General features: G+C 40.8%; 1 protein-coding gene across 1 annotated transcript in view; it reads right to left on the bottom strand.

Annotated features, from left to right (window-relative positions):
• The window catches only part of grik4 (glutamate receptor, ionotropic, kainate 4), a 225,614-nt gene extending 198,202 nt beyond the window's left edge, over positions 1-27,412 (bottom strand). Inside the window, exon 1 of the mRNA XM_014213630.3 lies at positions 27,284-27,412. Within this exon, the coding sequence (XP_014069105.1) occupies positions 27,284-27,365 (82 nt within the window). The 5' untranslated portion in view covers positions 27,366-27,412. The remainder of the gene's footprint in view (positions 1-27,283) is intronic.
• Between the last annotated feature and the right edge of the window lie 266 nt (positions 27,413-27,678).

Here is a 27,678-nt window from a genome sequence, read left to right as displayed (position 1 = left end):
ATTCATATGCGGGGGACCACTGCACAAAAAAAAAAAAAGATGCGACAGATATAGGAAACAGCTAGGTCACTCCGCATTGATGTTCACCTTGGAGAAATAAAATTCAGAGGGGCAGAGCAATGTGAATAGCTGTCAAGTGTGCGAGAGGAACTGGGTGAAATGGATTGTTCGTTTAGACACATCCGTAATGGAAGGTGTTAATGACAAACGGTCCGCTTGGCTTATTTGTGAACGGCTGTCATTTCCCTCTGTTCCACTTATCACCAGAGCTTCACCTCTTTTCTGTTTCCATATTTCAAGAGAGTAGAGTAGGTCCTCTGTCAAGTTTTCGCATGGCTTGATTATATGGCTCATGGATATAATGTGAAACATCCAGCATGCCCTGACAAAGACACATCAATAAGCCTAACTGGTTTGTTAAAAGCCATATTTCATGACATAGAATATGTCTTCCTCTTTTTTATCCAGATGACTTTTATCCAGATGACTTTCTATCCAATCCACATTCAGACAATGAGACTTTTATTTTCATGTCCAAAGATACAGTGCATTTCGAAAGTATTCAGACCCCTTGAAATTTTCCACATGTTATAGCCTTACTCTAAAATGTATTAAATCGTTTTTCCCTTCAGTCTACACACAATACCCCATAATGACCAAGCAAAAACAAGTTAGGTTCTGGCTGGGCCACTCAAAGACATTTAGAGGCTTGTCCCGATGCCACTCCTGCATTGTCTTGACTGTGTTCTTAGGGTCATTGTCCTGTTGTATGGTGAACCTTCACCCTAGTCTGAGGTCCTGAGCACTCTGGAGCAGGTTTTCGTCAAGGAGCTCTCTGTACTTTGCCTCAATCTTGACTTGTCTCCCAGTCCCTGCTGCTAAAAAACATCCCCACAGCATGATGCTCCCACCACCATGCTTCACCGTAGGGATGGTGCCAGGTTTCCGCCAGATATGATGCTTGGCATTCAGGCCAAAGAGCTCAATCTTGGTTTCATCAGACCAGAGAATCATGGTCTTAGAGTCTTTATGTGCCTTTTGGCAAACTCCAAGCAGGCTGTCATGTGCCTTTTACTGTTTGGTGGAGTGCTGCAGAGATGGTTGTCCTTCTGGAAGGTTCTCCCATCTCCACAGAGGAACTCTGGAGCTCTGTCAGAGAGACCATCGGGTTCGTGGTCACCTCCCTGACCAAGGTCCTTTTTCCCCGATTGCTCAGTTTGTCTTTGTGGTTCCAAACTTCTTCCATTTAAAACTTCTTCCAATCCTGACTCGGAGCTCTACGGACAATTCCTTCGACCTCACGGCGTGGTTTTTGCTCTGACATCTGTGGGACCTTATATAGACAGGTGTGTGCCTTTCGAAATCATGCCCAATCAATTTAATTTTCCACAGGTGAACTCCAATCAAGTTGTAGAAACATCTCAAGGACGATCAATGGAAACAGGATGCACCAGAGCTCAATTTCGAGTCTCATAGCAAAGGGTCTGAATACTTATGTATATAAGGTATTTCTGTTTTTTATTTGTAAAAAAAATTGCCAAAATTTCTAAACCTAGTTTCGCGTTGTCATTATGGGGTATTGTGTCTAGATTGATGAGGAAGTGTTTTTATTTAATCAATTTTAGAATAAGGCTGTAACGTAACAAAATGTGGAAAAAGGGAAGGGGTCTGAATACTTTCCGAATGCACTGTATGTCACAGTTCTGCCATTCATCAGCTTCTTGTAGTTAAAAATGTGAAGCTTAAATACTACAAATAGCGCTATTATGGTTGTCATGGATTTTATGACTATTTAACTAAAGCACAAAAAAAACGTGGACCTTAAGACAGTGTTTTTGGTCAGCACCCAAACGCATACTGTAACCAAGGCCATGAACAATTGATTTAAATAGTTAAAAAAAAAAAACATTAAGATTGAGGCCTAAAATGAAGTTCATGTGGGATTCTGGGGTTGGACCATGTGCTATTAAACATCTAAGTTATTACTGGACAGAACCCAATAAAAAATGACCAATAGGGGTGTAAACACGGGATATAAAGACAATAAGAGCCACATGGAATGTAGTCATGAAAAGGTTTTAAGAACAAGATTTTGCTTAGCCTAGTTACAGATCTGTTTGTGCCGTCTTGCCAACTGCCATGGTCCTTGCAGACAGCCCAGACAGATCTGGGACCAGGCTAGATTTCTAGGAAGAAGCACTGCAAAGGCCCTTTGATCCACTAGGAGCTATAACATTGTACTGTAGATTAGCGATGCTCAAATGTTGCCATGAATCATACTAGAGGTCGACCAATTAATCGGAATGGCCGATTTAATTAGGGCCGATTTTTCAAGTTTTCATAACAATCGGTAATCGGTATTCCGATGTTTTTTTTGTTGTTACATCTTTATTTAACTAGGCAAGTCAGTTAAGAACACATTCTTATTTTCAATGACGGCCTAGGAACGGTGGGTTAACTGCCTTGTTCAGGGGCAGAACGACAGATTTTTACCTTGTCAGCTTGGGGATTCAATCTTGCAACCTTACGGTTAACTAGTCCAACGCTCTAACCACCTGCTTTACATTGCACTCCACGAGGAGCCTGCCTGTTACGCGAATGCAGTAAGAAGCCAAGGTAAGTTGCTAGCTAGCATTAAACTTATCTTATAAAAAACAATCAATCAATCATAATCACTAGTTAACTACACATGGTTGATGATATTACTAGTTTATCTAGCCTGTCCTGCGTTGCATATAATCGGTGCGCATTCGCAAAAAAGGACTGTCGTTGCTTCAACGTGTACCTAAACATCAATGTCTTAAAATCAATACACAAGTATATATTTTTAAACCTGCATATTTAGTTAATATTGCCTGCTAACATGAATTTCTTTTAACTAGGGAAAATGTGTCACCTCTGCAACAGAGTCAGGGTATATGCAGCAGTTGGCTCGTTGCGAACTGTAAAGACAATTTCTTCCTAACAAAGACAACTTCGCCAAACGGGGGATGATTGAACAAAAGCGCATTTGCGAAAAAGGCACAATCGTTGCACGACTGTACCTAACTATAAACATCAATGCCTTTCTTAAAATCAATACACAGAAGTATATATTTTTAAACCTGCATATTTAGCTAAAAGAAATCCAGGTCAGCAGGCAATATTAACCAGGTGAAATTGTGTCACTTCTCTTGCATTCATTGCATGCAGAGTCAGGGTATATGCAACAGTTTGGTCCGCCTGGCTCGTTGCGAACTAATTTGCCAGAATTGTACGTAATTATGACATTGAACGTTTTGCAATGTAACAAGAATATTTAGACTTAGGGATGCCAGCCGTTAGATAAAATACGAAACGGTTCCGTATTTCACTGAAAGAATAAACGTTTTGTTTTGGAGATGATAGTTTCCGGATTTGACCATATTAATGACCGAAGGCTCGTATTTCTGAGACTTAATTATAATATAATAAACACAATGATATTTGATAGAGCAGTCTGAGCGGTGGTAGGCACCAGCAGGCTCGTAAGCATTCATTCAAACAGCACTTTCGTGCATTTTGCCAGCAGCTCTTCGCAATGCTTCAAGCATTGCGCTGTTTATGACTTCAAGCCTATCAACTCCCGAGATTAGGCTGGTGTAACCGATGTGAAATGGCTAGCTAGTTAGCGGGGTGCGCGCTAATAGCGTTTCAAACGTCACTCGCTCTGAGACTTGGAGTAGTTGTTCCCCTTACTCTGCATGAGTAACGCTGCTTCGAGGGTGGCTGTTGTCGATGTGTTCCTGGTTCGAGCCCAGGAAGGAGCGAGGAGAGGGACGGAAGCTATACTGTTACGCTGGCAATACTAAAGTGCCTATAAGAACATCCAATAGTCAAAGGCATATGAAATACAAATCGTATAGAGAGAAATAGTCCTATAATTCCTATAATAACTACAACCTAAAACTTCTTACCTGGGAATATTGAAGACTCATGTTAAAAGGAACCACCAGCTTTCATATGTTCTCATGTTCTGAGCAAGGAAATTAAACATTAGCTTTCTTACAAGGCACATATTGCACTTTTACTTTCTTCTCCAACACTTTGTTTTTGCATTATTTAAACCAAATTGAACATGTTTCATTATTTATTTGAGGCTAAATTGATTTTATTGATGTATTATATTAAGTTAAAATTAGTGTTCATTCAGTATTGTTGTAATTGTAATTGTCAAATAAATAAAAACGTCCGATTAATCGGTATCGGCTTTTTCCCGGTCCTCCAATAATCGGTATCGGCGCTGAAAAATCATAATCGGTCGACCTCTAAATCTCACACAGTGCATTATGATTTATTGATGAGTGAAGGTACAATTTATTGAGTACTTTATTGAGCTCATTTGTTGAATGATACACGATATGTATCGATACAGGGATGTTAGCATAATACATATGTATAATTTCCATCTGTGAATCAGGCCTAATAATCAAGATCATTCATTTTTAACCAGATCAGAACCCTGAGGAGTATCGCCAGCAGTGCAACATCAGCACCAACATGATTTATCAAAGCAATAAACTGTTGTCTTTGTTCTCATGGCCAAGGGCTGGAGTTGCTACTAGAGTATTTCTCTCCTCCCTCCTCCCTCGTTTCTTCTCTCCTCCTCCTCTCTGGGTGAGTCTACCTGGCAGTACTCCCTGCAGGCTGACTGCAGTACATCCCATCCGCTCGAACGGCCACAAATTCCCCCCTCAGTCACAACCGCTACCTGTGCGTATTTTGAAATGAGATCATGTCGGCTAACGTTGCCTGCCATGATATAAAACACATGCACAACACATTTGTTCACATTAAAGCAGGGAGCCGCCTCTAGAGTTCGTCTTTACACCTGTTAGATCTAGCTAGTTCCCCACAGAGCGGCTACATGTGGTGTGACGCCGCAGCAGCATGGGCAAATTGATATGAGGCGCTGATGAGTGAGTCTCTGCCTGTATGCATCCATTGGGGGAGAATACGCAGGAAGAGGGTCATCTGTCATTGATGCTGCACTGAGTCCTTTAGCTGAGGAAAGATCTCTAATAAACACTGCATGGAGGTGTGTGTGTTTGTGTGCTCGTGTGTGTGCACTGGTTGGTGTCAACAGGTGCGTGTGTGTTTGTGTGTGGTAACTAGAAAACTAATAAAATCATATGGATACTCCTAAACCCCCCAGTATACGATATAGCGCCCAAGTCTAATCCGCACAGAGCCAGACTCTCTAAGATCATTTGAGGTATTCCTTCAGAGCAATAACAAAACGTTGTGTGTGGTAACAGTACGAGTCCAAAGTTTGGACACACCTACTCATTAGTGTTTTTCTACATTGTAGAATAATAGTGAAGACATCAACTATTAAATAACACATATAGAATCATATAGTAACCAAAAAAAGTGTTACATGAAATTATATTTTATATTTGAGATTCTTCAAAGTAGCCACCCTTTGCCTTGAGGACAGCATTGCACACTCTTGGCATTATCTCAACCAGCTTCACCTGGAATGCTTTTCCAACAGTCTTGAAGGAGTTCCCACATATTCCGAGCACTTGTTGGCTGCTTTTCCTTCACTCTGTGGTCCAACTCATCCCAAACCATCTCAATTGGGTTGAGGTCGGGTGATTGTGTCTGGTCATCTGATGCAGCACTCCATCACTCTCCTCCTTGGTGAAATAGCCCTTACACAGCCTGGAGGTGTGTTTGGTCATTGTCCTGTTGAACAACAAATGTGGTAGCCATGCTGCCTTGAATTCTAAATAAATCACAGACAGAATCCCCACACCATCACACCTCCTCCTCCATACTTACGGTGGGAACCAGACATGTTGAGAACATCTGTTCACTTACTCTGCGTCTGACAAAGACACAGTGGTTGGAACCAAAAATCTCAAATTTGAACTCATCAGACCAAAGGACAGATTTCCACCAGTCTAATGTCCATTGCTTGTGTTTCTTGGCCCAAGCAAGTCTCTTCTTCTTATTGATGTCCTTTAGTAGTGGTTTCTTTGCAGCAATTTAACCATGAAGGCCTGATTCACGCAGTCTCCAATGAACAGTTGATGTTGAGATATGTCTGTTACTTGAACTCTGAAGCATTTATTTGACATTTCTGAGGCTGGTAACTCTAATGAACGTATCCTCTGTAGCAGAGGTAACTCTGGGTCTTCCTTTCCTGTGGCGGTCCTCATTAGAACCAGTTTCATCATAGCGCGTAATGGTTTTTGAAGAAACTTTCAAAGTTCTTGACATTTTCCAGATTGACTGACCTTCATGTCTTAAAGTAATGATGGACTGTCATTTCTCTTTGCTTATTTGAGCTGTTCTTGCCATAAAATGGACTTGGTCTTTTACCAAATAGGGCTATCTTCTTTCTGTATACCACCCCTACCTTGTTACAACACAACTGATTGGCTGAAACGCATTAAGAAGGAAAGAAATTCCACAAATTAACTTTTAACAAGGCACACTTGTTAATTGAAATGCATTCCAGGTGACTACCTCATGAAGCCTGTTGAGAGAATGCCAAGAGTGTGAAAAGCTGTAATGAAAGCAAAGGGAGGCAACTTTGAAGCATCTCAAATATAAAATATATTTAGATTTAAGACTTTTTTTTTGGTTCCTACATGATTCTATATGTGTTATTTCATAGTTTTGATGTCTTCACGATTATTCTACAATGTCGAAAATGGTACAAACACAGAAAAACCCTTAAATGAGTAGGTGTGTCCAAACTTTTTACTGGTACTGTATATTTCAAGTTTGGCCTCCCTCCCTCAAAAGAGAGAAAATAATCCTAAAAATAATATTAATAAATAAACATTTTCTGTAGTGTTTACTCATTGTGTTGCTGAAGAATATTGCTGTAGGTGAACATTAGGGGCAGTATGAGGTAACAAATACATTTTGTTCTTAACTGTGAAAATGATAAACGGGTCAGAAACTGAAATAGTACTGCACTTGCTTTTTCAAAATCGAATTTAATTTGTCACATGAGCTGAAATAAAAACTGGTGTAGACCTTACCGTGAAATGCTTACTTACAAGCATTTTTTTTAAAGTACGAATATACTAGCAATTTTTTTTAATAAAAAATTGTATTAAATAAAGTCTGGGGAAAAAAGTCAACACAATAACAAAGCTATATACAGGGGGTACTGGTACCGATTCAATGTGTGGAGGTACAGGTTAGTAGAGGTAATTGAGGTATGTACATGTAGCTAGGGGTAAAGTGACTATGCATAGATAACAAACAGCGAGTAGCAGCAGCGTAAAAAAGGGGGTCAATGCAAATAAGGAGCCTTTTGGACCTAGACTTGGCGCTCTGGTACCACTTGCTGTGTGTCTATGACTAGGCTGGCTGGAGTATTTGACCATTTTTAGGGCCTTCCTTTGACACCACTTGATATAGAGGTCCTGGATGGAAGTAGGCATGGCCCCAATGATGTACTGGGCCGTATGCACTACCCTCTGTAGCGCCTTCTGATCGGATACCAAGCAGATGCCATACCAACCAGTGATGCAACCAGTCAGGATGCTCTGAATTGGTGGTCGACCGATTAATCGGAATGGCCGATTTAATTTGGGCCGATTTCAAGTTTTCATAATCGGTAATAGGCATTTTTAGACACCAATTGTGGCCGATTACATTGCACTCCACGAGGAGACTGCGTGGCAGGCTGACTACCTTATACGCGAGTGCAGCAAGAAGCCAAGGTAAGTTGCTAGTTAGCATTAAACTTATCTTATAAAAAACAATCAATCAATCTTAACATAATCACAAGTTAACTACACATGGTTGATGATATTACTAGTTTATCTAGCTTGTCCTGTGTTGCATATAATCGATGCAGTGCCTGTTAATTTCTCATCGAATCACAGCCCACTTCGCCTAATGGGTGATGATTTAACAAGCGCATTCGTGAAAAAAGCACCTTCGTTGCACCAATGTGTACCTAACCATAAACATTAATGCCCTTCTTTAAAATCAATACACAAGTATTTTTAAACCTGCATATTTAGTTAATATTGCCTGTTAACATTCATTTCTTTAAACTAGGGAAATTGTGTCACTTCTCATGCGTTCTGTGCAAGCAGTCAGGGTATATGCAGCAGTTTGGGCCGCCTGGCTCATTGCGAACTGTGTGAAGACCATTTATTCCTAACAAAGACCGTAATCAATTTGCCAGAATTGTACATAATTATGACATAACATTGAAGGTTGTGCAATGTAACAGGAATATTGAGACTTGCCACCCGTTAGATAAAATACGGAACGGTTCCGTATTTCACTGAAAGAATAAACATTTTGTTTTCAAAATGATCGTTTCCGGATTTGACCATATTAATGACCTAAGGCTCGTATTTCTGTGTGTTATTATGTTATAATTAAGTCTAGGCAGCAGAAAGCATTCGTAAGCATTCATTCAAACAGCACTTTCGTGCGTTTGCCAGCAGCTCTTCGCTGTGCTTCAAGCATTGAGCTGTTTATGACTTCAAGCCTATCAACTCCCGAGATTAGGCTGGTGTAACCGATGTGAAATGTCTAGCTAGTTAGCGGGGTGCGCGCTAATAGCATTTCAATCGGTGACGTCACTCGCTCTGAGACCTTGAAGTAGTTGTTTCCCTTGCTCTGCAAGGGCCGTGGCTTTTATGGAGCGATGGGTAACAATGCTTCGAGGGTGGCTGTTGTCGATGTGTTCCTGGTTCGAGCCCAGGTAGGGGCGAGTAGAGGGACGGAAGCTATACTGTTACACTGGCAATACTATAGTGCCTATAAGAACATCCAATAGTCAAAGGTATATGAAATATAAACGGTATAAAGAGAATGAATCCTATAATAACTACAACCTAAAACTTCTTACATGGGAATATTGAAGACTCATGTTAAAAGGAACCACCAGCTTTCATATGTTCTCATGTTCTGAGCAAGGAACTTAAACGTTAGCTTTTTTACATGGCACATATTGCACTTTTACTTTCTTCTCCAAAACTTTGTTTTTGCATTATTTAAACCAAATTGAACATGTTTCATTATTTATTTGAGGCTAAATTGATTTTATTGATGTATTATATTAAGTTAAAATAAAAGTGTTCATTCAGTATTGTTGTAATTGTCATTATTACAAATAAATAAATAAAAAATATAAAAAACGGCCGATTAATCGGTATCGGGTTTTTGGGTCCTCCAATAACCGGTGTTGAAAAATCATAATCGGTCGACCTCTACTCTCGATGGTGCAGCTGTAGAACTTGCCAAATCTTTTCATTCTCCTGAGGGGGAATCTTCACAACTGTCTTGGTGTGTTTGGACCATGATAGTTTTTTAGTGATGTGGATGCCAAGGAACTTGAAGCTCGACCCGCTCCACTACAGCCCTGTCAATGTGAATGGAGGCATGCTCGGAACCTCTTTTCCTGTAGTCCACAATCAGCCATTTTGTCTTGCTCACGTTGTTGTCCTGGCACCACACTGCCAGGTCTCTGACCTCCTACATGTAGGCTGTCTCATTTCTGTCGGGCCGGCAGGTAGCCTAGTGGTTAGGAGCGTTGGACAAGTAACCGAAAGGTCGCTGGTCCGAATACCCAAGCCGAATAGGTGAGAAATCTGATGTGCCCTTGAGCAAGGCACTTAACCCCAATTTCTCCTGTTATTCGCTCTGGAAAAGAGTGTCTGCTAAACTGTAAAATCAGGCCTATGTATTTAGTTCTGTCATGTGCCTCCGAGGTAAATGAAATACCACACCAGTCTCAATCATGTCATCTCAATCATCTGACCATACTGTATTCTACAAATGTAGCATCAATCTGCCAAACAAAAGAGGCATGTGCTGCGCCCCGATTCTCCACCCTTCTCCCAAAGTGTACACTTTCACACATGGATTTAACAATGGTGGAAACTCACTCCAGCCAATGCTTACACCAATCACATGCTTTTTACTGAAGTCCATGACGAAGAGTGTGCAAGGGTGGAGAATTAAGACTCAACCAAAGAGAACATCCTTGTCTCCTCATCTCACCTGTTCTCCCCTTCCAAGCTATTGGCTGGCAGTGGGGTGTGATGCTAGCGTTGCGATGCTATTTAGGCCTGTTATAATGTATTCATTCCGTATGAAGGCCTGACAGTGACATTCCGGCAGCCAGGCAGGACTCGAGGGGGCTAGCGGAGTTAAATATCACCTCCTGGAGTGCAGCGGCAGGCGGCAGGAAAAAGACACACAGGAGTGAAATAACAGCCCCGACGCTAATGCCGGCGCCGCGGCGTGCCACTGACAAGCTTTAACGCCGTCTAGCTCCCGCCGCCTGAAATCAGAGAGGGGGGAAAACAGAGGCCCGACCGCCTAATTAACTATCAACTAAAACAAGATGGGAATAAACATTAGCTCCGCTTTAGAGGTGCCTTTGTAGAGAGATATGAGGTGGCGGAGGGAGGGAAGGTGGGAGGGTAGGAGAAAACAGAGGAGGAGGTATAATACAGCATTCACTAATTATCCAACAGAATTCTGGAGTTGGGACCCAGCTAGCACATAACGTTCTAAGAACCATATGTTTCTTAGAGCTTGGTGAAAACGTGGTTGTCATATAGTTCATTTGCATACAACCTTCCCACAATGTCCTGGGAATGGTGCAGGTTACCCAGCAAGCACATAACATTCTAAGACCCATATGTTTCTTAGGTGGTCATTTCAGTACTTCAGCATAACGTTTCATACCGGTTTCCTCGTGGTTCTATTTAAAGTCATGTTCTCAGAACGTTAAGAACGCTCTTCTGTGGGAATTTCAGTACTTTAGCATAACGTTTTTCACCGGTTTCCTCATGGTTCTATTTAAAGTCATGTTCTCAGAACGTTAAGAACGCTCTTCTGTGGGAATTTCAGTACTTGAGCATAATGTTTTCTACAGGTTTCTTCATAGTTAAATTTAAAGTCATTCTCAGAACATTAAGAAAACTTTCCATAAAAAACACAAGTAAACATTGGTAACGTTCAAAGAAAGTTCTAAGAATGTTATTTAAAACCTGTTGGGGCTAGGGGGCAGTATTTTCACGACCGGATGAAAAACGTACCCAATTTGAAAAGGTTACTACTCTGGCCCAGAAACTTGAATATGCATATTATTAGTAGATTTGGATAGAAAACACTGACGTTTCTACAACTGTTTGAATGTTGTCTGTAAGTATAACAGAACTCATATAGCAGGCAAAAACCTGAGAAAAATACAAGCAGGAAATGAAAATCTTGTGGCTATACTATTTTCGAGTCATTGCCAATGGAACACACAGTGACAAAGGATTCATTTTGCACTTCCTAAGGCTTCCACTAGATGTCAACAGTCTTTATAAAGTTGTTTGAAGCATCTATGATGAACAGAGACCAGATGAGAAGGAAGGGAAGTTGATGTCCCTGGCATGACGTCACTTCATTATTGCGCGTTCATGCGCGTTCATGTGAGATGAGACCTTGTGTTCCAAACGTTTTTCAAGACACAGGAAAGGTCCGGTTGAAATATTACTGACATTTCACGTTAAAATGGCCCTAAAGATTGATGCTAAACAACGTTTGACCTATTTGAACGAACGTAAATAGATTTTTTTTTTTGACTTTTCGTCGTGACTTTTCCCTCCGCGCCCTACATTTTGAGTAGCCTACTGAACGCGCTAACAACATGGAACAACATGGAGTTATTTGGACATAAATTATGAACTTTATCGAAAATAACAACATTTGTTGTGGACCTGGGATTCCTGGAAGTGCCTTCTGATGAAGATTATTAAAGGTAAGTGAATATTTCTAATGTTATTTATGATTTTAGATGATTCCAACATGGCGGCTATCTGTATTGCGTAGTGTATTTTTCTGAGCAGAGTACTCAGATTATTGCAAAGTGTGCTTTCCCAGTAAAGTTATTTTGAAATCTGTCAATGCGGTTGCATTCAGGAGACGTTAATCTATAATTCTTTGAATAACAGTTTAATATTTTATCCACGTTTTATAATGAGTATTTTTGTAAATTCACCGGCAGTTTTGGGGAGATACATTTTCTCAAAGTCACGCGCCGATGTCAAATGCTGTTTTTGGATATAAATATGAACTTGATTGAACAAAAAATGCATGTATTGTCTAACATAATGTCCAAGGATTGTCATCTGATGAAGATCACCAAAGGTTAGTGCTGCATTTAGCTGTGGTTTTGGTTTTTGTGACATATATGCTTGCTTTGAAAATGGCTGTGTGTAATGTTTTGTCTATGTACTGTCCTAACATAATCTAACTTTATGCTTTCGCAGTAAAGCCTCTTTGAAATCGGACAACGTGGTTGGATTAAGATGTTTATCTTTCAAATGGTGTAAAATAGTTGATTGTTTGAGAAATTTAAATTATTAGATATTTGCTGTTTTGAATTTCGCGCCATGTATCTTGTCAAGCAATCCCGTCACAGGGATCAGAACGGGAAGGGGTGGCCCCAAGAGGTTTTAACCCTTTAGACCCCAATATAATTCTAGAATGCTGCTGTAGATTACTGAGAATTTTCAAGATAAAGCTCATTTTCTCACACATTTCAAACAAACAGACATAACTCAAAAACAAAGAACAAATGACAATCACAAGTTAACTTAGTTTTAAAGAGCACAACCTCTTAATATGATACCACATTCATGTCAACAGGAATAACACTAATTTAGTCTTCCATTTTGTAAAGACACTATCAAAAAACGATTAACACAAAGCACCCGAGAGTATTTAAATTATAGTAAATTTGACTAAATTACCCATTTAAAATGTACCATATTATTTACATATAAATAAATAAAAATATTCAAAATATGACCATATTCAGAAAGTATTTCAAAACCCACACAAAGTACTGTAGGCTATTGGATTGACAACGATTCTTACTTCTGTACCAATGTGAAAAAGCGAACAACTATTCAGAGATTATTTCAAAATGTAGGTAACCTCTCTCAATAAGACTAAGTACAGACCAGAGCTGTGTTCGAATACCCATACTAACATAACCTCTTACATCTAGACGTTCCGCTAGCGGAACACCTGCTCCAATATCCAATGATGGGCGTGGCGCGAATTACAAATTCCTCAAAAATACAAAAACTTCCATTTTTCAAACATATGACTATTTCACAGCATTTTAAAGACAAGACTCTCCTTTATCTAACCACACTGTCCGATTTCAAAAAGGCTTTACAGCGAAAGCAAAACATTAGATTATGTCAGCAGAGTACCCAGCCAGAAATAATCAGACACCCATTTTTCAAGCTAGCATATAATGTCACAAAAAACAAAACCACAGCTAAATGCAGCACTAACCTTTGATGATCTTCATCAGAGGACACACCTAGGACATTATGTTATACAATAAATGCATGTTTTGTTCAATCAAGTTCATATTTATATCAAAAAACAGCTTTTTACATTAGCATGTGACGTTCAGAACTAGCATACCCCCCGCAAACCTCCGGTGAATTTACTAAATTACTCACGATAAACGTTCACAAAAAACATAACAATTATTTTAAGAATTATAGATACAGAACTCCTTTGTGCAATCGAGGTGTCCGATTTTAAAATAGCTTTTCGGTGAAAGCACATTTTGCAATATTCTGAGTAGATAGCCCAGCCATCACGGCTAGCTATTTAGACACCCACCAAGTTTAGCCCTGACCAAACTCCGATTTACTATTACAAAAGTTTGATTACCTTTGGTGTTCTTCGTCAGAATGCACTCCCAGGACTGCTACTTCAATAACAAATGTTGGTTTGGTCCAAATAATCCATCGTTATATCCAAATAGCGGCGTTTTGTTTGTGCGTTCAAGACACTATCCGAAGTGTAAATAAGGGTCACGAGCATGGCGCATTTCGTGACAAAAAAATTCTAAATATTCCATTACCGTACTTCGAAGCATGTCAACCGCTGTTTAAAATCAATTTTTATGCCATTTTTCTCATAAAAAAGCGATAATATTCCGACCGGGAATCTGCGTTTAGGTAAACAGACGAAAGAAAACAAAGCATGAGGTCGACTCGGGCACGCGCCTCAGTCTCACAGTACTGTAACCAGCCACTACCCAAACGCGCTACTTTTTTTCAGCCAGAGCCTGCAAAGTCACGATTCAGCTTTTTGCCGCCTTCTGAGAGCCCATGGGAGCCGCAGGAAGTGTCACGTAACAGCAGAGATCCTCTGTAATGGATAGAGATAATCAAGAAGGGCAAGAAATTGTCAGACAGGGCACTTCCTGCATGGAATCTTCTCAGGTTTTGGCCTGCCAAATGAGTTCTGTTATACTCACAGACACCATTCAAACAGTTTTAGAAACTTTGGAGTGTTTTCTATCCAAAGCTAATAATTATATGCATATTCTAGTTTCTGGGCAGGAGTAATAATCAGATTAAATCGGGTATGTTTTTTATCCGGCTGTGAAAATACTGCCCCCTAGCCATAATTAACTTCTCTAGGGCCGGCGGGACGAAATCGTCCCACCTACGTAACAGCCAGTGGAATCCTGTGGCACGTTATTCAAATACCTTAGAAATGCTATTACTTCAATTTCTCAAACATATGACTATTTTACACCATTTTAAAGACAAGACTCTCGTTAATCTAACCACACTGTCCGATTTCAAAAAGGCTTTACAACGAAAGCAAAACATTAGATTATGTCAGCAGAGTACCCAGCCAGAAATAATCAGACACCCATTTTTCAAGCTAGCATATAATGTCACAAAAACCCAGAAGACAGCTAAATGCAGCACTAACCTTTGATGATCTTCATCAGATGACACACCTAGGACATTATGTTATACAATACATGCATGTTTTGTTCAAACAAGTTCATATTTATATCAAAAACCAGCTTTTTACATTAGCATGTGACGTTCAGAACTAGCATACCCCCCGCAAACTTCCGGTGAATTTACTAACCTCTTGGGGCTAGGTGGGACGCTAGCGTGCCACCCGTGGTGCACTCCATCAACAGCAGGTGCATTTCAAGAGCGGCAAATTTGAATCCAAATAAATGTCAAAATTCAAATTTTTCAAAAATACAACTATTTTACACCATTTGAAAGATAAACATCTCCTTAATCTAACCACGTTTTACGATTTCAAAAAGGTTTTACGGCGAAAGCATAAATTTAGAGTATGTTAGGACAGTACATTTACAAGAGTTGTGTGTAATGTTTTGTCAAGTCAAAGACAGGGTCACCAAAACCATAAAACCAGCTAAAATTATGCACTAACCTTTTACAATCTCCATCAGATGACACTCCTAGGACATTATGTTAGACAATGCATGCATTTTTAGTTCTATCAAGTTCATATTTATATCCAAAAACAGCGTTTTACTATGGCATTGATGTTGAGGAAATCGTTTCCCTCCAATAACCGGCAGTCAAGTCAGCTTCACAAATTAAATAATTAAAATTAGAAAACATTGGTAAAATATTATATTGTCATTTAAAGAATTATAGATTTACATCTCTTGAACGCAATCAACTTGCCAGATTTAAAAGTAACCTTACTGGGAAATCACACTTTGCAATAATCTGAGCACTGCGCCCAGAAAAATACGCGTTGCGATACAGACTAGACGTCATGTTGGGGAGATCTAAAATCGAAAATACTATGTAAATAATCCATTACCTTTGATTCTCTTCATCAGATGTCACTTCCAGGTATCACAGGTCCATAACGAATGTAGTTTTGTTCAAAAAAGCTCATCATTTATGTCCAAAAATCTCCGTCTCGTTAGCACATGATGTAAGCCAGCCGGACTTCTCGTCATGAACGAGGGGAAAAAATATATTTCCGTTCGTTCAAACATGTCAAACGTTGTATAGCATAAATCATTAGGGCCTTTTTTAACCAGAACATGAATAATATTCAAGGTGGACGAATGCATACTCTTTTATAACGTATTGGAACGAGGGTACCCAACATGAACTCGCGCGCCAGGTGTCTAATGAGACATCATCGTTCCATGGCTCTTGTTCGGTCAGATCTCCCTCCAGAAGACTCAAAACACTTTGTAAAGGCTGGTGACATCTAGTGGAAGCAATAGGAAGTGCCAAAATATTCCTAAACCCCTGTGTTTTTCAATGGGATAGGTTTAAAGTCAATACAACACATCAGGTATCCACTTCCTGTCAGAAAATGTCTCAGGGTTTTGCCTGCCAAATGAGTTCTGTTATACTCACAGACACCATTCAAACAGTTTTGGAAACTTTAGAGTGTTTTCTATCCATATATAATAAGTATATGCATATTCTAGTTACTGGGTAGGATTAGTAACCAGATTAAATCGGGTACATTTTTTTTATCCAGACGTGCAAATGCTGCCCCCTAGACCCAACAGGCTAAATTACTCACGATAAACGTTCACAAAAAGCATAACAATTATTTTAAGAATTATAGATACAGAACTCCTCTATGCACTCGATATGTCCGATTTTTAAAATAGCTTTTCGGTGAAAGCACATTTTGCAATATTCTCAGTAGATAGCCCGGCATCACAGGGCTAGCTATTTAGACACCCAGCAAGCGTCCCACCTAGCCCATAGAGGTTAAAATCCATTTTCATGCCATTTTTCTCGTAAAAAAGCGATAATATTCCGACCGGGAATCTGCATTTAGGTAAACAGACGAAAGAAAATAAAGCATGGGGTCGACTCGGGCACGCGCCTAAGCCCATAGTACTCTGATCGGCCACTTGCCAAAAGCGATAATGTGTTTCAGCCAGAGGCTGCCTCGATATCGTTCAGCTTTTTCCCGGGCTCTGAGAGCCTATGGGAGCCGTAGGAAGTGTCACGTCAGAGCAAAGATCCTCAGTCTTCAATAAAAAGAGCCAAGATGAACAACAACTTGTCAGACAGGCCACTTCCCATATAGAATCCTCTCAGGTTTTTGCCTGCCATATGAGTTCTGTTATACTCACAGACACCATTCAAACAGTTTTAGAAACTTTAGGGTGTTTTCTATCCAAAGCCAATAATTACATGCATATTCTAGTTACTGGGCAGGAGTAGTAACCAGATTAAATCGGTAAATTTTTTTATCCGGCCGTGTCAATACTGCCCCCTACCCCCAACAGGTTAATCTATAATTCTTTGAATGACAATATTACATTTTAACAATGTTTTCGAATAGTAATTTTGTAAATTGTAGCGCTGATTCACCGGAAGCATTTGAGGGAAAATATTTTCTGAACGTCACGCGCCGATGTAAAATGCTGTTTTTATATATAAATATGAACTTTATCGAACAAAAAATGCATGTATTGTGTAACATGATGTCCTAGGAGTGTCATCTGACGAAGATTGTCAAAGGTTAGTGCTACATTTAGCTGTGTTTCAGGTATTTGTGATGCATGCTAGTTGCTTTGAAAATGGCAGTGTGATTATTTTTGGCTGGGTACTCTCCTAACATAATCTAATGTTTTGCTTTTGCTGTAAAGCCTTTTTGAAATCGGACAACGTGGTTCGATTCAGGAGAGGTGTATCTATAAAATGGTATAAAATAGTCCTATGTTTGAGAAACTGAAGTTATAGCATTTGAGGTATTTGTATTTCGCGCGAAGCGATTCCACTGGCTGTTGACTAGGGTGGGACGCAAACGTCCCATGTTCCCAGACAGGTTAAGTACGGCAGTGCATCTCCTCCTCGTGGACTGCACCAGATTTGCCAGTTCTTGCTGTGAGATGTTACCCCACTCTTCCACCAAGGCACCTGCAAGTTCACAGACATTTCTGGGGGGGAATGGCCCTAGCCCTCACCCTCCAATTCAACAAGTCTCAGACGTGCTCAATGGGATTGAGATCCGGGCTCTTCACTGGCCATGGTAGAACACTGACATTCCTGTCTTGCAGGAAATCAAGCACAGAATGAGCAGTATGGCTGGTGGCATTGTCATGCTGGAGGGTCATGTCAGGATGAGCCTGCAGGAAGGGTACCACATGAGGGAGGAGGATGTCTTCCCTGTAACGCACAGCGTTGAGATTGCCTGCAATGACAACAAGCTCAGTTCGACGATGCTGTGACACACCGCCCCAGACCATGACAGACCCTCCACCTCCAAATCGATCCCGCTCCAGAGTACAGACCTCGGTGTAATGCTCATTCCTTCGACGAATAACGCGAATCCGACCATCACCCCTGGTGAGGCAAAACCGCGACTCGTCAGTGAAGAGCACCTTTTGACAGTACTGTCTAGTCTAGCGACGGTGGGTGTGTGCCAATAAGCAACGTTGTTGCCGGTGATGTCTGGTGAGGACCTGCCTTACAACAGGCCTACAAGCCCTCAGTCCAGCCTCTCTCAGCCTATTGCGGACAGTCTGAGCACTGATGGGGGGATTGTGCGTTCCTGGTGTAACTCGGGTAGTTGTTGTTGCCATCCTGTACCTGTCCCGCAGGTGTGATGTTCGGATGTACCGATCCTGTGTAGGTGTTGTTACACGTGGTCTGCCACTGCGAGGACGATCAGCTGTCCGTCCTGTCTCCCTGTAGGGCTGTCTTAGGCGTCTCACAGTACGGACCTTGCAATTTATTGCCCTGGCCACATCTGCATTATGCCTCCTTGCAGCATGCCTAAGGCAGATTCACGCAGATGAGCAGGGACCCTGGGCGTCTTTCTTTTGGTGTTTTTCAGAGTCAGTAGAAAGGCCTCTTTAGTGTCCAAAGTTTTCATAACTGTGACCTTAATTGGCTACCGTCTGTGCGCTGTTAGTGTCTTAACGACCGTTCCACAGGTGCATGTTCATTAATTGTTTATGGTTCATTGACCAAGCATGGAAACAGTGTTTAAAGCCTTTACAATGAAGATCTGTGAAGTTATTTGGATTTTTACGAATTATGTTTGAAAGACAGGGTCTTGAAAAAGGGATGTTTCTTTTTTTGCTGAATATATATATATATATATATATGATTTCATTTTAGTATACTGTAAAGAAACGGTATCCTTTTATTTGAGTATACTAGCGCTTCGCCTGTCTCCCAGAAGTCGATGCTGTTGCTATGAAACTTATTGCTAGCTTGCTAGTCCTAGCTAGTACCAGTAGATACAAGTAACAGCTGTAATGATATGCTATGCAGTTCGTAAGGCTAGCGTAGCTAACACATTGTTAGCCAACATAACTTATTTTAAGAGTCATTACTTTATTACATTCCTCAAAATTTTAACATTTGTCATAATTAGTTAAAGCAATGAATTTGTATCAGCTCTCGTCAGACTACAGCTGCATTGTTTCCACCATTTTCTTCAAATCTGAAAACGTTGTGAAGCCACTCCCATTTTCTGGAGAATTGCATTATGGGCCCTAAAAGCACAGAAATAGTTTCAGTGCTTATATACTTCGTATTTTGGCGAATGTAGTACGACATCCGGGAACCTTTGGCATACTAACTATATCCATATTATGACCAATAAGCATACTACATACTCAATTTATGTCACAAATATTACAGTTAGTGCGGTTAGTATGAGTATTTGAACACAGCTCAGGTCTGACACAAAATGTAGAAATAGTAGCCTACTTTGACGACAATTCAGTAAATGCAGCAAGTATTAGATAGAGGCAGATAAAGAGAGAAGATACAAAACACAACAACTGTTCAGAGACAATAAAAGATTTGTAGGACAAATTCATATTTCACACTGTCAGTGTTTGCATTTAGCCTACAACATGTCACGGAACTTCTGGAAATACTGCCCCATCCTGCAAAGTGGCACAAAGCACCCAAAGGAAGTTTCCACACATCTACTCTTTGCCCTGGGTCCACTCCGGATGCAGACCACACACCCTCTCGTGCCCTTCAAACTTCATCTGCTTTCAAATAAAGTTACAACTTGGTCCACAAGTCCTGGTGCCACAGTCTTGGCTCCTCTCTTCCTGCCACTGTAGCCATATCACAAAGTGAATGCACAATCTGCATTTTGAATGCTTTCAGGGGCCAGCGCCTGCGGTTTCTGGGAGGGGGACTTTGCAGAGTCCCCCACACAATGTATGCATTTATGATGGCAATGTTGAGCATCCCCAAAGCACATACTTCCACCATTTTCTGGTCAAGATGGTCAATCCCGCACATTTGTTGTTGTTGATGTAATCCATTACAAGCTCTGGAACAGATAAAAGTTCCTACCACTTTTAAAAACAACTCCAAAACCACTGTCACTTTAGGCCCAGGCTGTGTGGTACGAGGGTGAATGGTGGGACTTAGGGAAGACACACGCCATGGAAAGGTAGGCTCCGCTCTCGGGTGTGCTTTCCCTCTTCCTCTTCCTCCTCCTCACCCTCTGCTTCCTCCTCTCCCTCTGCATAGTCTTCTCCCTCTGCTTTATCCTCTTCCTCTCCCTCCTCTTCACTCTCTCCCTCCACTCTTCTCTCACTCCAGATCTCTGTCCCTCCATCTCTAACTCCTATTCCTCTCTGCCTTTTGCTGCTGAGCCCTGACTCTCCACATCACTTCTTTCATTTTCACTGACCCAGAGGAACAGAGGGAGAGGAGCAACAAATAGGATACAATTGTAGTCAGAAACATAATCTCTCTCACTGTCTCTTCCTTCCTCTCTTTCTTTACTTTTCACAACCATACACATACTCTCTTCCTAATAAGGGGTTTCCATAATAAATTGTGACATGCCTCCCATTCCACACAATCTCTCTCTCTCTTCTAATCAACTATTTTTTACCTGACAGACTAACTTGTTCGCCAAATGTTAGCTGATTAGTTACGAGGCTGAGACAGTTTCCAAATGAATTGCATTGGTAGAAACTGGACAAAACAAGCAACTTGTTAGCTGGCTATGTAAACAAAGGGTGGCTATTTGAAGAATCTCAAAAATAAAATATATTTTCATTTGTTTAACACTTTTTTTGTTTACTACATGATTCCATATGTGTTATTTCATAGATTTGATGTATTCACCATTATTCTACAATGTAGAAAAACAGTAAAAATAAAGAAAAACACTTAAATGAGTAGGTGTTCTAAAACTTTTTACCGGTAGTGTACATCGGTAGAAACATGACAAAACAACCAACAACACTGCAACTATTTCCATGAGGCAGCGCGCAATCATTCGAGCACCACCGCTGATTTGCTCACCTGTACCAACCATGTTACCATGACAGAACAGGACATTCTAATCTATTAGCTATTCCCCAAGTTTCACAGCATCAAACATCGACAACAACAAATATATATCTGCTGTTTACTTATTTCACTCACCTCGACATAATTGCTTTTCAAAGTGCAAGAACGTGTGCGAATCCGTATCACATCCATATCACCAACCAACATACAGTTGAAGTCGGAAGTTTACATACACCTTAGCCAAATACATTTAAACTCCGTTTTTAACAATTCCTGACATTTAATCAGAGTAAAAATTCCCTGTCTTAGGTGAGTTAGGACCACCACTTTATTTTAAGAATGTGAAATGGCAGAATAATAGTATAGAGAATTATTTATTTCAGCTTTAATTTCTTTCATCACATTCCCAGTGGGTCAGAAGTTTATATACACTCAATTAGTATTTTGTAGCATTGCCTTTAAATTGTTTAACTTGGGTCAAATGTTTTGGGTAGCCTTCCACAACCTTCCCACAATAAGTTGGGTGAATTTTGGCCCATTCCTCCTGACAGAGCTGGTGTAACTGAGTCAGGATTGTAGGCCTCCTTGCTCGCACACGCTTTTTCAGTTCTGCCCAAAAATGTTCTATGGGATTGAGGTCAGGGCTTTGTGATGGCCACTCCAATACCTTGACTTTGTTGTCCTTAAGCCATTTTGCCACAACTTTGGAAGTATGCTTGGGGTCATTGTCCATTTGGAAGACCATTTGCAACCAAGCTTTAACTTCCTGACTGATGTCTTGAGATGTTGCTTCAATATTTCCAAGTAATTTTCCTTCCTCATGACACCATCTATTTTGTGAAGTGCACCAGTCCCTCCTGCAGCAAAGCATCCCCACAACATGATGCTGACACATTTTACATTTTAGTAATTTAGCAGACGCTCTTATCCAGAGCGACTTACAGTAGTGAATGCATACATTTCATATTTTTTTTTGTTTTTTTTCTTCGTACTGGTCCCCTGTGGGAATCGAACCCACAACCCTGGCGTTGCAAACACCATGCTCTACCAACTGAGCCACACGGGACACCTAAGTGCCTCACGGTTGGGATGGTGTTCTTCTGCTTGCAGGCCTCCCCCTTTTTCCTCCAAACATAACGATGGTCATTATGGCCAAACAGTTCAAAAAGTATGATCTTTGTCCCCATGTGCAGTTGCAAACCGTAGTCTGGCTTTTTTTATGGCGCATTTGGAGCAGTGGTTTCTTCCTTGCTGAGCGGCCTTTCAGGTTATGTCGACATAGGACTCGTTTTACTGTGGATATAGATACTTTTGTACCTCTTTCCTCCAGCATCTTCACAAGGTCCTTTGCTGTTGTTCTGGGATTGATTTGCACTTTTCGCACCAAAGTACGTTCATCTCTAGGAGACAGAACGCGTCTCCTCCTGAGGGGTATGACGGCTGCATGGTCCCAAGGTGTGTATACTTGCGTACTATTGTTTGTACAGATGAACGTGGTACCTTCAGGCGTTTGGAAATTGCTCCCAAGGATGAACCAGACTTGTGGAGGTCTACAATTATTTTTCTGAGGTCTTGGCTGATTTCTTTTGATTTTCCCATGATGTCAAGCAGAGCCACTGAATTTGAAGGTAGGCCTTGAAATACATCCACAGGTACACCTCCAATTGTCTCAAATGATGTCAATTAGCCTATCAGAAGCTTCTAAAGCCATGACATCGTTTTCTGGAATTTTCCAAGCTGTTTAAAGGCACAGTCAACTTAGTGTATGTACATTTCTGACCCACTGGAATTGTGATACAGTGAAATAATCTGTCTAAACAATTGTTGGAAAAATGACTTCTGTCATGCAGAAAGTAGATGTCCTAACCGACTTGCCAAAACTATAGTTTGTTAACAAGAAATTTGTGGAGTGGTCGAAAAACTAGTTTTAATGACGCCAACCTAAGTGTATGCAAACTTCCAACTTCAACTGTTTTGAACTCCAAGCACAGATTGAACACATAGAAATTAATTTGCTTAGGCATTAATCATGCAAACACGTTCGTTAATGTTAAGGTGGCCGTATTACCGCCACACTGGCGGTCATGAGTCATGATGTCAGTCAAATTCCATGTGACTGTTTAGTCACGGTAATTAGTCTTCTCCAAGCTTTGATGCTGCTGATGGTCATTAGTAGCCTACCAAACTTGCTAACTGCCTGGTACTCCGCACTCTATTGTCCCTCTAATCACTCTGACATCAATACAAATGTAATCGAAAATCTAATCAAACACATCATGAGTGCCCGTGAGCTGATGTTGCACAACATTTATATAGGCTATGCAACTGCGTGAGAAAACCGTTTTGATGGCTTCTATTAAAAAGAGTAGAATCCCATCAGCTTTCTATAGGCTAGGGCTACTATATTTATTTTTCAACCTTCCTAATATTAAGCACATTGCGTCTCTTTAAAACAGGAGTATAGCCAACCTTGCTGGCATGAAAATGAACCACGGGAAAAGCGTCCTCCATTCGCTATTTAAGTGCATAGATGACATGCATTTTTTCACCTATTTCGAGACTGGTGCATGATGATGGTCCATTCTAAATCAAAACAAATTTCACAAATTTCAAATCATAGTCGCACACCTCTCATAGCCTAGCCTATATGTTTTGATAATGTTTGTATCACAACTAATGTGGGCAAATAACTTCTTAAATCGGGTGTAGAGCCTAACTGGCATACATACTGTTCGCAGTGCGTGAGTACCAAGTTTGGGGAAGATAATTTTCACCATAAAAATGCACCTTTATAATAAAAGTATCACATGCATAATCACATTAAAGTCACTTTTGAGAATGGTGTTTTCCTACTAATGGAACATCTGCGCTTATAGCCTACTGGCGTGTGTGCATTGCTCCGCTTATAATGTGAAGAAATAGCCTAATAGTTTATCAACATTTTAAGCTAAACGTTCTGATCTGTTGTGTCAGGCTCATTGCTTAATTTTTTTTTTTTTAAGCTAGTGGTTGTATTAATTTGGGATCTCTCTCATCCCACATCTGTCCCAGACTATGTTTGGAATATTTATTTCTCGCACAAAATAGGTCAACTTTTGTACTATGGGGGATAGTAGATTGACATAGGCTAGTGCTTTTGCTATTCATTACACCTTCTCATATTGTTGGCTGACAAAGTAAATGTGGACAGTTTTTACAATATTCGCCTCAAATTGAATTGGATAAGGACACGCGCAGTTGTGTACCCGATGTGTCTGTCTTCACTTGTAGCCTGTGAGAAAGACCCGATCATGTGACAGAGCCATGTGAGTGAGAGGTGCTTCGGCACGCAGCAGGGACAAGGGATTTATAATGATTATATTCAGCCCAAGAGCATAACGGCCACTGGCCGCAAAAGTCATGGATTTTTTTAGGGGGGTTATGGCCTCACAAAAAGGATGCAGCCGGGAAATTCAAGGCATTATCAAGAGCTTGTCAAATTGTGAATGAGAGACTGATGAAGTGTGTGCAACCTGCGCAATAGAACAAAGCAGAGCTCATTCCTTTTGATGCAACTTTTTTCAAATCATCATTAGTCGCATCACGCAGCCTTAAAATGTATTAAAAATGTAAACATATAGTCCAATATTTGTATCACAACTAAAGTTACATAAATAACTCTAAATTAAGCATATAGGAGTACCTGTTTCTTTGTTAACCGCTTAACACAGAATAGCCGCATGTGCGCACTCCTAAAATATTAGATTTTATTCAGCTATGTTCAATTGTATTCTTCATACTATAAAATAATATAAAATAATGCTATGGAATTCTAAACAAATCTTGTCTGCTAAATAAACTAGTGTAGCCCACAGCCATATGGCATAGCCAGATCAGGGCCTAACATAAGGACAATGCAGAGTATGCTATTCTGTTCTTCTGAAATAGACTATATTGTCTTCATATCATGTTTGTTTAGACCTGTCTAAAATAAACAATGGATTAGTTGTGATGGTTTAGGCTATATTACATGGATTTATTAGACTTTTTAAAATGTAGATGTTCCAAAGGTCTGCACCAGTGGCTTGTAGGCTATGGGTGGAAGACAAGAGATACTAAACGAGTCCTATATCGCCATAACCTGAAAGGCCGCTCAGCAAGGAAGAAGCCACTGCTCCAAAACCACCATAAAAAAAGCCAGACTACGGTTTGCAACTGCACATGGGGACAAAGATCGTACTTTTTGGAGAAACAAAAATAGAACTGTTTGGTCATAATGACCATCGTTCTGTTTGGAGGAAAAAGGGGGAGGCTTGCAAGCCAAAGAACACCATCCCAACTATGAAGCACAGGGGTGGCAGCATCATGTTGTGGTGGTGCTTTGCTGCAGGAGGGACTGGTGTACTTCACAAAATAGATGGCATCATGAGGTAGGAAAATTATGTGGATATATTGAAGCAACATCTCAAGACATCACTCAGGAAGTTAAAGCTTGGTTGCAAATGGGTCTTCCAAGTGGACAATGACCCCAAGCATACTTCCAAAGTTGTGGCAAAATGGCTTAAGGGCAACAAAGCCCTGACCTCAATCCCATAGAAAATTTGTGGGCTGAAGTGAAAAAGCATGTGTGAGCAAGGAGGCCTACAAACCTGACTCAGTTACCCCAGCTCTGTCAAGAGAAATGGGCCAAAATTCACCCAACTTATTGTGGGAAGCTTGTGGAAGGCTACCTGAAACATTTGACACAAGTTAAACAATTTAAAGGCAATGCTAACAAATACTAATTGAGTGTATGTAAACTTCTGACCCACTGGGAATGTGATGAAAGAAAGGGAATTTTTACTAGGATTAAATGTCAGGAATTGTGAAAAACGGAGTTTAAATGTATTTGGCTAAGGTGTATGTACACTTCCGACTTCAACTGTATTAAAAGATTCAGTGAAAGTTTTAAGAAAGCCTCCAAATAACCTACAATTTACGTTCTCGGAACGTTTAAAAAACGTTCTGTTTTACTGGTCAGGAAACTTTTGGCTTCGGTCCCAGAACCAATGGGAAATCGAAAACGTACGTTCCCACAACTTCCAAGGAACCAAATGTGCTAGCTGGGGAGCTGTGTGTTTGTTGTTCCCTGTCACTATCACATAGAGATGGCTGAAGCAAACTGAGAAGTTTCGCTGCGAGCATATTGGGCGCGTTAATAATTGATCGGCAAGGCACATTCACCATGTCAGACCTTTCTCTGATCCCTGCACGGCTTGCTACCCAATATACATGATGTTTTTAAAGATATGCTACTGTAGAAATAAATATAGACTGCTGTTATGCTGCTGTTAGCCTGCACGCCTATCATTTCGATCACAGCTCCCGTACCCTGCCATTTCAATAATACCCTCTCTCATAAACACAGTCTGCAGAGCCAAACTACAGAGCCCCATCTCTTGAAACTCTCTTCTTGGACTCTACCAACAGCAGCACTGTCTGTCTGTCCTCCTCCTGATGTCAAAGTGTTGCTGTTAGGAATCAGCCCATGTTGTGGTGGCCTCTGCTGCTGTGAGAGAGAGATGTCTAGGTCACTGCTGCCCCAGACCAAGCTCTACGGCTGGTGAATAGCCGGCTACGGATTAGCAAATGAACGTAATGAGATTAGGACCCCTGTCCTCCCTCTCATCCCCCTCTCATCTCAGTGTGAAAACAAGTACGGGTCTGTAAACACCATACACTCAAATGTGTCTAAATAGGAACGCAAAGCACTCTGGTAACTGGTTTTCCCAGCTAACACTCAATTACGGCAAAGTATAATATCATGACTCATTTTGACACTGTTTTTTTTCACTGCGGCTCGGGAAATGGTAGCAGAAAATTTGATTATCTAGCCGTATGGTTAAGGTACTCGATTGCACACAAGAAAGTACTCTGTACCTTTCTGCTGCATTAGAAATAACAGACAGGCAGAAACAGACAGAATATAACATTCAGAAAATACCGCCTCTTCTTGTTACAGTACAATTGGAGTGATACCGACCTCTGGTCAAAGTGCTGCTGAAATGCAATGAAGAAGCAATCAGCTGTCAGAGCAAGTCTCAACCAGGCCTAGAATTACACGTAGAGGAGTTCTTGTGATGTCATCTTTTGAATAGGGAGTGAGGAGAGGTGGGGGAGAGGTGAGGTGTGCCCTCCAGCCATGTAGGGTCAGAGGTCAGACTACTCACCTATTCTGAAGGAGAGCGGCCCAGCGGAGGAACATCTCACCCACATGGCTAAGAGGAGCAGAGGCGCCCAGGCTGCGAGCATCTTCTATGACTCCTCATGGGTCCTGCCCCGGGGGTCCCCCTGTCACAGCCACCTGGAGAACATAACACATGGATGTATGAATTATATAAAAGCCTGGATCCTACACACGTTAACATGAAGACAGGCACACATGCATTAGTTTGTGTTTTTGCACATGATCACAGACAGATTCTGATCCTGGATCAGCTTAGCACCTGTTCCACATGCTTGTCACACTTGTGTGAAATCAAACTATATCTGATCCAAATTCATTCTGGTGTGACCATAGAAAAATTATATAAATAGAATCTATGACGCGGGCATACACATGTTC

The sequence above is a fragment of the Salmo salar genome, chromosome 09 (assembly GCF_965601325.2).
Source record: "Salmo salar chromosome 09, fSalSal1, whole genome shotgun sequence".
Taxonomy (NCBI): Eukaryota; Metazoa; Chordata; class Actinopteri; order Salmoniformes; family Salmonidae; genus Salmo; species Salmo salar.
Note: the sequence above shows the minus strand (reverse complement) of the source record. Positions and strands in the feature narration are given on the sequence as shown.